Source organism: Anabas testudineus, chromosome 1, assembly GCF_900324465.2.
Source record: "Anabas testudineus chromosome 1, fAnaTes1.2, whole genome shotgun sequence".
NCBI lineage: Eukaryota > Metazoa > Chordata > Actinopteri > Anabantiformes > Anabantidae > Anabas > Anabas testudineus.
Window position 1 is genome coordinate 8,346,752 of NC_046610.1, and position 12,498 is coordinate 8,359,249.

General features: G+C 38.8%; 1 protein-coding gene across 3 annotated transcripts in view; it reads left to right on the top strand.

The window, feature by feature from the left end:
* The window catches only part of lrba (LPS responsive beige-like anchor protein), a 160,660-nt gene that overhangs the window by 29,489 nt on the left and 118,673 nt on the right, over nt 1-12,498 (top strand). For all 3 annotated transcript variants that reach the window (XM_026359540.1, XM_026359538.1, XM_026359539.1), the window contains exons 12-21: nt 312-464; nt 831-999; nt 1,215-1,294; nt 1,633-1,695; nt 2,222-2,319; nt 2,423-2,515; nt 3,274-3,382; nt 3,784-3,865; nt 5,780-5,903; nt 6,028-6,220. In XM_026359540.1, the coding sequence (XP_026215325.1) occupies nt 312-464; nt 831-999; nt 1,215-1,294; nt 1,633-1,695; nt 2,222-2,319; nt 2,423-2,515; nt 3,274-3,382; nt 3,784-3,865; nt 5,780-5,903; nt 6,028-6,220 (1,164 nt within the window). The remainder of the gene's footprint in view (nt 1-311; nt 465-830; nt 1,000-1,214; nt 1,295-1,632; nt 1,696-2,221; nt 2,320-2,422; nt 2,516-3,273; nt 3,383-3,783; nt 3,866-5,779; nt 5,904-6,027; nt 6,221-12,498) is intronic.

Sequence of the window (12,498 nt, forward strand, 5' to 3'; positions counted from 1 at the left end):
GGTGATCTTGATTACCACAGTACTACAAACACACTAAAACAAGCAAACACCAACACTCAATATGAGACAGACTTTGTTTTCCCTCAGCTGTATTTGGAGGTCACAGCTGCCTCGTGTGCTTGTTAGGCAGAAGAGGAGCTCCTTCTTAACTTTCTCAGCATGTGTCCTTTCCCTCCCTGCACTGTGTTGTACCTCATTCACCTTTTGATTTTTCGTTATCTTGACTTTTTTCACTGACATATCATCCTCTCCTTTTTTCACCTCCTATTGTGGCACTTTCTGCCTCCCCGTCTCCCTGCCTGTGCCTCCAGTCTTCCAAGGTTCATGTGACGCGCCCTGTCCTGGACATTGTCCTGGCCTTTTCCAGATACCTTAGCAACTTGCAGAATGGTGTCTTGCTGCTCAAGCAGCTGTGTGACCACATTCTTTTCAACCCTGCCATCTGGATCCATGCCCCTGCCAAGGTAACAGAACTTACACATACACACACTTACACAGCAGCGCATTTAGTTACATTTGTAAAAATTGAGATAAACCGCACACCTTAAACACACATAGATCAGTAAGTGTATACAGACATGGACAGTCATAATTGCCTGCCCGTGCTGTGTTACTGCTTTAGTTTTTATTTTCAGTGTTTCAGAGTTCAAGGTCATCTCTCCACCTGTGACTCTGTGACTGTTTAAATGAGAATGGCTTGCCTACAAATCCTATGGTGCTTAGAAGTCTCCACTTTCACCTCAAATTAGGAAAAAGCAAGGACACATTAAAGCTAGATTATTCCACTGAAATTATCAAGTGTGTTTTAATATGGGCTTTATTTTTTGCAGGTGCAACTGACACTCTACACTTACCTGGCGACAGAGTTCATCAGCACAGTGACCATATACAATGCTATACGTAGGGTGGGCACTGTGCTTCAAGTCATGCATACTCTGAAATACTACTACTGGGTTATCAACCCTCAGGACCGCAGTGGAATCATTCCCAAAGGCCTAGGTGAGAGAGGATGATATGTAGGCTATATAGTACATCATAGTACAATATTGATTTACACAGTTTCTATTCTTGTTCCTGCCCTTCTTCTTTTTATAAATCAGAGTGAAAACAATGGATCTGCCGCACTTTTACCTGACAGTTTCTTGCCTTTTGGATTTTACTCTGTTGCTCACACATTAGACACTTTCAGCAACCATTGTCTGTTGTTTTTTCAGATGGCCCAAGGCCAAACCAGAAGGAGATCCTTTCCTTGCGAGCCTTTCTGCTGCTGTTTGTCAAACAGCTCATTATGAAGGTAAGTTTATGTTATATATGATGCCAAAAGCCAGATACCCCCAGTTGTGTTGAAAAAAAGACTTCATCCACAGTAGAAAGTGGCACATGGATTCCAGATTTATGTGTTTGTATTATATGTATGCTGCCTGGTTTGCTTTGATCACAGTATGATTGTTGATGACACCTATGTGGTATATATGTGCATAAGAGCAAACAAGCTGATGCTGTTGTGATGCAAAAGCAAGTGCAGTGAACATATGGTCAAACGATGATTCTTTTTAATATCAACAGTGTGTTTAGGACCTTTAGCCGTGACTACATCTGTCTTTTTATGAATAATGTGTGATTATTCTCTAGGATCATGGAGTCAAAGAAGATGAGCTACAGAGCATCCTCAACTACCTCCTTACCATGCATGAGGTAGGCATTCATACTGTTGTTCATGAAGCAGAGACCTCACCACCAGATGGCAACATAGCACTGCCTTACTGTACTCTGTATTTTTACCACCGTATACGCAAAGCAAGAGAAAACAATTCCTGTTGCTAAAGGCTGCATTACTGTTCCTTGTTAGAGGTCCTGACAGAAGTAGTTTTGTTTATGGTGGAGTGATGCCTAACAATGAATCAGTCAGATCAGTCAGTAACACTGAACTTTGTAAGAACGAAGGGCAATTACTACATTGGCTGGAAAAGCCACCAACGTGTTGCAGCGTTTCTTTTTTATATAGAGCACATATTGTGCTTGTGGTGTTGTCTGTTATGTCTACTGAATTTTTACTGCCTATTCTTATTACTGCTCATCATTTACACATGTACAGCAATTCATAATTTAAGATATCCCCTGGAAAGACAGCTCACTTTAGAGTCAATAGGTGCAGTAATTGTCCCACTGCTCTCTTTGAAAACCCACAGTGGCCTCAACTCCCTTTCTCTCTGTCCCACAGGATGATAATCTCATGGATGTACTGCAGTTGTTGGTGGCTCTGATGTCTGAACATCCTGGATCTATGGTCCAGGCCTTTGACCAACGCAATGGGATTCGGTAGTTTTATTGTTCTGTTCTCTTATTGTTAGATGCATATGTGCTCAGAGTTTTGATTCTGTAATTCTTATGTCCCTTGTTTTATTTATATTTTTTTTCTCAGTGTGATTTACAAGCTTATGGCCTCAAAAAGTGAAGGAATAAGAGTGCAGACACTGAAAGTAATGGGATACTTTCTGAAAAACTTGCCTCCAAAGTAAGTACACGTCAGATTCAGTTGCATGTGTCTGAGAAATAAATAAAAAGTATAGTTTTCTTTTATATGAATAAAATAAAGTAATGACTGAACATCTTGATGCATATGAAAATGTTTAGATTTTACTGGTTTTGGGTGGTAATGTGTTAAATATTCAGATTATAGTGTAGGATGTTATTAATTTCTGTTTTGCTAACAACAACCAATTCTACTGTGAGCGTCCTAGACAAAAATAGTAACAGAAATAACTCCTCAGATTGTCTGAGCCTTTAAGTCTTATGATCCAGATGTGAGACTGATCACAAGGCTATCTGCAAACAGTTTACTTTTCTTTTTTCTTTTGCTGAGTTACAATGCTAAAATTGGAAGTGATCCATGATCACAGATGAAAGCGACAAAGACCATCCAGTGAAGAACTCCTTTTACTTAGTCAGCAGGGATTCTCTTTTTCATTTCCTCCATGTCAAATAGTTAGCTGGAGCTCAGCTGATTTACAGTTTTGCAGATTTCAACCTCTGCTATTATTTGACTCATCAAAAACTCCTTTTCTTCTTGTCATGTCTAAAATTATGAAATGCCAGGACATGTTTCCGCATGACTCTGTACTACGTTTGAAATAAAACTATGTTGGATCAGTTTTGTGTATGATGTTCCATTATTGAAGAGAGGCTGCATTAGTTTCCTAGTACATTTCATACAAATACTTGTGGTGGCGGCGGCTTACTCACTGACCTTTGATCTCCTAATGTCCTGATCAGGAGGAAATCTGAGGTCATGCTGAGTCACGGTCTCTTCTCTCTGCTCACTGAACGCCTGATGCTTCACTCCAACCAGTTCACAATGACAACCTACAACGTCCTCTTTGAGGTCAGTCCACCTTTTGCCTACATCGCTGCTCAGACCTGTACTTATAACAGTGAAATCATCTTCATAGACAACAATAATGAAACAACAGTAATAACCTGTGTTCAGCTGCCTGCCAGTATTTCTTTATGTACAGTTTGTGTGTATGTTTCATTAAACTGCTGAATTTGTGTCTCATTAGCTGTTTGTCTAATTTACTATTTAATATAAACATTTGATAAATTCAATGACACAGTATATTGTATGGTTCACCACCGTTCATCATCATATAGCAATTTACTACATGAAGATGCAACATACACACATAAATGTATTTTCATAGTCTGGTTTGTTTCTCTGTTATTGTTAAAACCTATGCAGATATTTATGACTTGACTATGAAGCCCCTCTCTGTCCCCCGGTAGATCCTTACAGAGCAGATCTGCACTCAAGTGATCCATAAACAGCATCCGGACCCCGACTCCTCTGTGAAGATTCTCAACCCACGTAAGTGCCTCCTGTGCGCCACAGTACTCTCCTAAATCATCCCCTGTAGCGTGCCCTCTACATACCTATTGCTCCATACAGTACTAGAGGGTATTCCCCCTGGAACTGCGCGATCGCTCTATACAGTCAAACAAATGAACGACATAAATTTTGCAGCCAGTGGTTATTTCCATACAACTGAACCGAACTGAACTGATATAAACCTCACATTAGGATAGTGCAAATAGTTTGTGTGACAAATACACACACACACACCTGGTACCTTTATTGGAAGCTGGTATAATGTTTTATTAGTTAGTTATAAGTTATAAATTAGGGAATAATAAATTATTAAGATAACATACGTAACATATTTTTTTTAATGTGTATATATTCAATTTATGTAATTGTTTTATTGCATTTAAATGACTTTCAACTTTAATTTTTGATTAATGCATCTTCTAAAGCTGTATTAGTATGCACTTTGTAGAAAACATATTTAATGGTTCCATTTTTTATATTTTAACATGAGAAGTTTTCTTATGTTTCCTTTTTCTATTAAAGATAAGAAATAGTTGTACTGATCAAAAAATAACTAAACTTAAATTTAGGTTACATTTACAACTAATTAAATTTACATACTGTGCACTTATGTGTGTATTTAGTTTGTTGCTATACTCGCACAAAAACATATTTATATATATTTTTCTTCCTACCACAGCATCTTAGTAGTACAAAGTGCGTGCTTATTTTTTCAGTCAGATGGTGACTCCAGGCTTTGATCAGTGCTCCCATTCCATATTTTCAGTCTATTGCTTAACCTCAAATTTCACATGCACACGCTTGAAAACAGCTATAATCAGTTTGAAATCCAAGCACACGGTATAATCACAACCAAGGTTTACTTTCACCCAACCTTAATCTGACTTGAGCCTTTATTGTGTTAAAAATTCTCCTATCCAACCATCCTAGACAGGCGGTGTACATCATAGAAACCCTGCCTAGGTTTGTGCATGTGAGCATATTCTATTGAACATAGAGCGGTGGTCTGTTTCTTTTTTACCGTGCATTCTCTTGATTTAATCTGTGACAAACTCCCAAAATGGCCCCCTGATTGCAGTCTTTAGTAACGTCAGAGCCAATCAAACAAACTGAGGAAGTACCGTTTCCCTCAAATTAACTCAAGGGAAAAAAACCAAGAGCAAATGGAAAAAAGAGGGGAATACGGCATCCCTCCATCCTCATTCTCTGTACATACTGGGGTAATTTTCTGGCGGTAAAGGTTCAGTGACTCATAATTTGAGTGACTAAAGCGTAGAAACAACACAACCGTCTGTAGGGGCAAGGGGGCATCGGTTAGCGCCAAGGTTTGAAGAGACAAGTGGAATCCAAGCCCCGCCGTCTCTCTACTCAAAGTAAATGGACACTGACATTGTCTAGATAATTCATCTAAACAGTCAGTCTCTTTGGTTTAACCGAAGCCAAGCCTTCCACCAGACCTACGACTCTGGCTCTCTCGTTTGAAACAATACCAAAACCATTACAGTATGATAAAGATCAGTGGCCTGGACTCTTTTCTTCTCCTCTGTTTTTCTTACCGCAGGCACAGATTTTTAGGTGTGTACAGCTGGAAGTACAGATAGTTTGTGACACAATGATTTGCACATGTTGAGACCAATGTATGATTTAGTCATTGATTTATGAAGTTTATCTTCTGCACCCAAAAAGCAAGTTCTATTTCTAAGCAGAATACTGGATGTTTCCAAATCAAAACTTCTTTATTTAAATATAGATCATTCAATAATTTTTTATATTTGTAATAAATTAATAGTGATCAACAACATAGACACGACATAATGTTTGTTTTTTTTATCATTATTATTATTGTATCTTAGGCTTTTAATAAAATGGCTTTGTTTCTGTTAATGTTCGTAGAGATTCTAAAGGTAATAGCTGCTCTGCTAAAGAACGCTCAACCATCTACCGAGAGCATGGAAGTGCGCAGGGTCTTTTTGTCAGACATGATCAAACTGTTCAATAACAGCCGAGAGAACCGCAGGTAAGAATTCAACCACTTTCCCAGATAGAGAAACTGCACCACACACTCTAGTCCTCTCAGTGTTTACATGCCAGTGGGATTTATATTCACCATCTTTTCATAACTGTGCATTTTTTTGTTTCAGGAGCCTGCTGCAGTGTTCTGTGTGGCAGGAGTGGATGCTCTCTTTGTGCTTCATCAATCCACGAAACAGCGAAGAGCAGAAAATCACAGAGATGGTGTACGCCATCTTCCGCATCTTGCTCTACCATGCAATCAAATATGAGTGGGGCGGCTGGCGCGTCTGGGTGGACACCCTGTCCATCACCCATTCCAAGGTCAGAGCACTCATTAAATTCATGCACACTTCACACACACACACACACACACACACACTCATAGAAACACATGCACACAGTTTAGGAGCAGCTTAGTTTATCTTTGTATGTGAATCTTATTCCTTCCCCTCTGTTTCATTTTTTTTACCTCACCTGCTCTTTATCACACTGTAGTAAACACAGAACACACATGCGCTGTCTTTCAAGCTGCAATATTGTTAGTCTAAACATTCATCACATGACTATAATGTAGCTCTGCTCCTTAGTTTGATTCCAGCCAAACGAACAGCAGTTTTCAGTCAAAGCATCAGCTCTGTCACCCATGTGTTTAGTTTGAATCTGACATAATGCAGTTCATCAATTAAGAAATTAGAGAGCATTATCGTCTGACCTTCTAACTCACTGCGCAGGCTAGCATAGTAATTGGACCCTACCTCTGAGTGCCCATCAGATAAAACTATAGAAGCTATATAGTGATTATAATTTTAAAGGCAAGTTATAGCATAAACCAATGTGAATGAATACACCCCCCACCCCTCCTCCCACCCCCACTCTTTATTTATGTATCTAGACTCTTTTTTTCACATAAACCTCTGGCACGTCTTATTTCCAAAAGCAGAATTCAGAATACCGCTCTCGAAATTCAGTGTTGATATCATATTACACTACTCTGTTCCAAAGCAGTGAAGTAATTGAGGTTGGTGTCAGATTGTGGTCTGGGGGGTTTTTAAGCCTGGCAGATTGAAGGCTGAGTTAAGGAAGTGCTTGTGATATGAGCCGCTTCACAGTAGTGTGGGGTGCTGTGAGTGTTCACGGCCAGCAGGGGGCACAGACATACTGCCTGGGAGAAGGTCAAAGTGACGGCAGCAGTTAGCAGGATGGCGTGTGTTGTATGCTGGATGCTCTGGAGTTCTCTCCACACATCTTAACACTGAACTAACCATTAAAAAAAATATATACATTTAATTTATATACATATAAAAGCTTAGAAAAATGTTCTGACAAAGATAAGCGTACTAGAAAATTTTGCTCAATATATTGTGTTACAGTAACATAGTTTAATACAGGAAAGAGGTCCACTGCATGTTTTATCGTACGGTACTGTCATCACATTACGGTTAATATTTTGAAATGTATTATTGTCCTCAGATTAAAATGCATTTCATTGAAAATGAAAAGGGTGCTACATTGGGATATTTCTGTTAGACAGTGAAAATGATGGTGTTAATGTGATATTCTGAGATTTAGCTTTTTATTAATAGCATCTTAACAATATACAATTTAGTTTAGCCATAGTTTATTGTTTTGGGTTGATCTGTTCATAAAGCCACATTGTGTTGGGCTCTCACTTTACAAACACACCAAAGTCTCTAGTATGGTGTTGTGCAGAAATGTTTGATTCTTCTTTGTTCACGACAGACTGTAATCGCCTTTTTTTCCCCTATAATTGCACAAGATTAATGTGGTTTCTTCTTGGCTCTAGTAACAATACCCAGCACTCATCTAAGAAGACAATTTCACACGTACACTGTGTGTGAATAAATCCATGTAGTAGTAAGATGTGATAAACACACAGACACAAATGCACACAGTGCAGGGAACCCGCCTGTGAACCAGATAGTTGCAGCGGGCGCTAGCCACCAAGATACATGCATCTGCTATAAAAAAAAAAAAAAAAAAAAAAAAAGCTAAAGAAACTCAATTGCAATTTTATTGTCTCGTTTGATAGATTTCCTGCCACCTTTGTAGCACCAAAGCTGTTTGTCACTGTTGCTCTCTCCTCCCACTGCTGCAGGGCTGTGTATGTGCGTGTGTTACCAGGCACATTTTCTTTTTGCCCTCCTTTTCTCTTGGGCTCTAGGAAGCCCTTCTCTCCTATCCCATTGAATATTCATTGGAACCGTGCAAGAACAATCAGAGAAACAAGGCCTCATAAATACAACCAGCCCACTGGGAGCCTCTTGATAAGTGCATATATGCATTCACAAATACATATTTGCACACTTATTTCTTACATATACCTTATGGTGTAGTTTGCCTTGTTTGGTTTGTATAAAAATAATATGCTTCATGTTTTCACATCTTTGCTGGTTAATACGGTACAGACTTCTCTCCTTGAATTTACTAGTACATTGTTGAATAACCCATTTTTGCTTTTTACATCAAATATTTTTTTACCCCATTAATTTGTCACAAAAGTTACTGTATTCATTATTGATCATATAAAACTCCTTACTGACTGACAGCTGAGATAGACAATATGTGTCAGACTTCTTTTTCTAGTTGTTTAATCAGACAACACAATGACCATATGGACCAAATTTTGTAATTGTAAGGTTTTGTCTATATATTAATGTGTGATTGGGTCAAAGTGAGCTCAAGAAGCTCTTATTGCCATAAACTAAAATGGTTTGCTGATAAACCTGTCTTTTTCTTTAAATTACATTTTTTAAGATAGTAACTAGGTTAAGAAGTGATGAAACATTTAAATTAGATTGAAAAAGGTCTTTGTGTGTTTGTATGTGCATATCCTGTGTCAGTCATTAGCGAGTAAGTGTATCTGCATACAGTATGTGTCTCTGAATAGACAGATGTTGCTGCAGGTGGGCATGCTGACACTACAGCCCTCCCACTCTCAGCCCACACACCCACCCAAGGTGCCCCTCGTCCATCTCTGCACACAAATCAGTTTGAGAACAAGGAGATTTCCAAAAGAGAGATTGGAGCGTGAAGGTCCCACTGTCATCCAGACTCCTGCTGTCAGCTAACTTCATTTTACCTGTCAGACATTTTACCACATACATAAATATGAGCAAAAATCTTTTAAAATATTAAAATATATTAAAGTATTTAGAAAGTCTGGCAATTTTGAAATGGCAACTTTTGAATTATGTAGTGAATTACATTCATTGTTCATGGTGGAGTGCTAAACAGTGGAGTAGAATTATTTGGCCATAGAGTTTTTGCCTTTTTGGATTATTGGGAGATAATACACATTCAAGACCTAATTGTTGTTATTGTAAAGAGTAGCAAGAAGCCATGGAACAACTAAAGATGGATGGTGGCAAAGAACCCTTTTTACAACGAATAGTCAAATCAAGTCTACAGCTAAGAGACGCTTTAAAAATGTAAATACATGGTCAGTGGTCAAGAACAGAAGAAACAGATTAGACTTTGCCAGAAAACATATGACCAGTTCTGGAAAATGATTTTTTGGACTGATAAAACTAAGATGAACCTTCATCAGAATGATGGGAAGAGAAAAGTATGACAGAGGGCAGGAACAGTTCATTATCTAAAGCATACCATGTCAAACATGGTGGAGCCATGTGATGTTATGAGCAAGTATGGCTTCCCATGGAACCAAGTCATTGGTCTTTATTGATGATCTCACTGCTGATAAAAGTACCAGGATGAATTCTGAGTATGTGCAAAACTGATTGGAGGCGGCTTTATACTTTATAGGGATAATGGCCCAGAATGTACAGCAGAGTTTTTCAAGGCAAAGAATGTAGCTTAGCCAAGTCAGTCACCTGATCTCCCCCCAATAGGGCATGCTTTTCACTCACTAAAGACAAAACTGAGGGCAGGAAGGATCCACAAAGAAGTGAAGAAACCCTTGTGTTTGATCATGGTCATGGTTTCCAGACTTCAGGCTGTCATTGACTGCAGAGGATTTTCATTCGCATATTGAAGGCAGTTCTTGTGATTGTAGTTATTTTATTTTATTCCATTATTTATAACCCACCAAAAATAGGCGTGTATGTGTATGTAATTCCCGAATAGTTAATGCTACACTATTGTCAAACCCCATGACCTAACTGTATTTCATCCTTTATCTTGTAATGCAGAGCAAAAAGTATGATAATTAGATTATGAAGATCTTAGGAATTTGCTTAATTAAACTATTTTAATATAAACTATCCCCAAGAAAATTCTTTGTAGCAAACATGTCCTCGTGGCTATGCTAGAAATTGCAGACCAAGTGTTTAAGCCCCTCATTTGAACAGATGTGGAGCAGAAAACTAAGAAGAAAATGTTTAAGTAAGAAGTTAGAAAGGAAGGTATTGTGACCAAGAGCGAAACAGTATGGCCAGCACAACACTAGCAGATGACATTGATTTTGGAGGAGGAATTGCATTTTAGCTAATCGGATTAGAGCTACGCTGTCCTCCCCATTTCCCCTTTGTTTTGTGGTTGTTCCTTATCAGTTAATCTAAATGGGGACTCCCAGGTTCCTACTGTGGGGGCCTCCCAAGACCAGTTCTCTGCCACCCGGACCCTTACTTAACAGATTGTGGTTTGTGTTGCTGCTTATTCTGGATCAGCTTCACATCACAGAATAAAGGGGCACTACAGGGTTTACTATAGTTTCAGTGTAGATTTGCCTTGTTTGGGAAATGTAATTGCTCGACTACAGGAAAATTGTATTTAATAAAAAAAAAACAAAACATTTTTTTGTAATATTGCAGTTTTGCGAAAACATATTGTGGGACGTAACCCAACCAAAACTCAGTGTATTGTAGTGTTGTTCTGTTTGATAGTTTGTGCCCTTCCAAGGAGTTTCTAATCTTTTGCATGATCTGGCCATGCTGCACCCACTTAATACTATGTTACCTGTCACATTAGAAAAGCCCACCATGTTTTTGTACATTACCATTACATTTTTCCCTACCCCACTGAGGCCAGGCCGAGTCATGGAGTAGAATGAAATTAGATTAGATCAGTGCTGATGTCTTAGCCACCCAAGGCAGTTTCTATATATTGTAGCAAGGCGCTCTTTTAAAAACCACAGAGACATATACTACCTCTGTCTAATGGTAACTGGATCTGTTACAGAGCTCCATTTAAGGCCAGCATACATCATCTTAATGTACAGACTGCATCCTGAATATATGACGTTATGTGCTGCACTGTTCTCCTGCATAATTTCCATAGCAGTGCACTCTGAATGCAGCCTTTTAATTGCTAAAAATGCTAAATGTCAAATTAAGCTCAAACTAATGGGCTAGATGGTCTGGCTGTGTGATCGCTGGGAAAGAGGGAGCAAGAGAGAAAGAGACAGACTACTGGCGCATTTAAAACAGGCGGTGCACTCAGAAAACAGCTATGGATTACCAATCACTGCTCCCCACTACAGAAGATTAATGAGCACCCGTGTAGCAGGCTAATTTAGAACAATAACGCCTAATTAATTACAAATAATCAGCTTCTTTCTCTCCCTTCCCTTTCTTCCACTCTCAATGAATCACTTTCTTTCTTTTCTTCCTTTGCAAGTTCTTTTTTTTTCTTCCTTTTGACCTCTGGCTTCCTCATTTTCTTTGTTTCTCTCTCTCTCTCTCTTTCTCTCTCTCTCCTTCTGTCCAAATAGCCTCAGGTGGAAAAGCAGCAAAGTGGGTCTAGTTTCATTCCCCCTCCACAACCAACACATCTTTGACTTTCTGTCCTCCAAACCCAGTGATTAATGCTGGGTCTTAAATTAGGCGTGGGAGGATTTGCCGATGCCGGACACGCACTCAGCACAGCTAGCAGACGTACACTAATAGTATCTACTGCTAATCTATGACTGCTTACATGGATGGGCTCTTCCTCAAATGCCACTGCAGACCATTGTCATTATAGACTAGCAGTCTAGTCTACCTATATCAGATGGTAAGAAGACTGATAGAGGTTAATAGGCTGTGGGCAGCTGCACACGAGAGAGGAAAAGTTTTAAATATGGCACACTTACCCATAAATGGTCCCAGTGGTTGGATATAATGATAAGCTCACACCTAAAGAGCTTTTAGAGACCATCCTGCTCCCACAATATTATGTTTTGGTTTTTTTCTTGAAGTTGAATGTTAGGACAAAATACTGTATAATTAAGAGGCTGAAAGTGTGAACCACATAGATCTGTTAGAGAGGAGGAGGCAGGTTAAGCAGATGAGATGAAATTGGTTTGAATTTTTAGGCATAGCTACTCCTATATGTAGATCATGATGTACAGTAGTAACGTCTAAAAGAGTATTTTCAAGAGTTTATGACTAATACATCAGTGGTGATGTTTAGATGTTTCATCATTGTAATGTCTCAGTTCACTTTTTTATTTTCAGCATAACTGCTTACATACTGTATATTCTTCCTGACATGATTATAAAAAAACTAAACCTTAAGGACAGTCTGATTAATAACTTTATTTTGGTATTTCATTTCAAGCATTGCCCAAAGTGTATATTGTAAACATCCAGTGTACTTTACAGACTATTCCCTGCTTCCTACAATTCCTATAACTTACA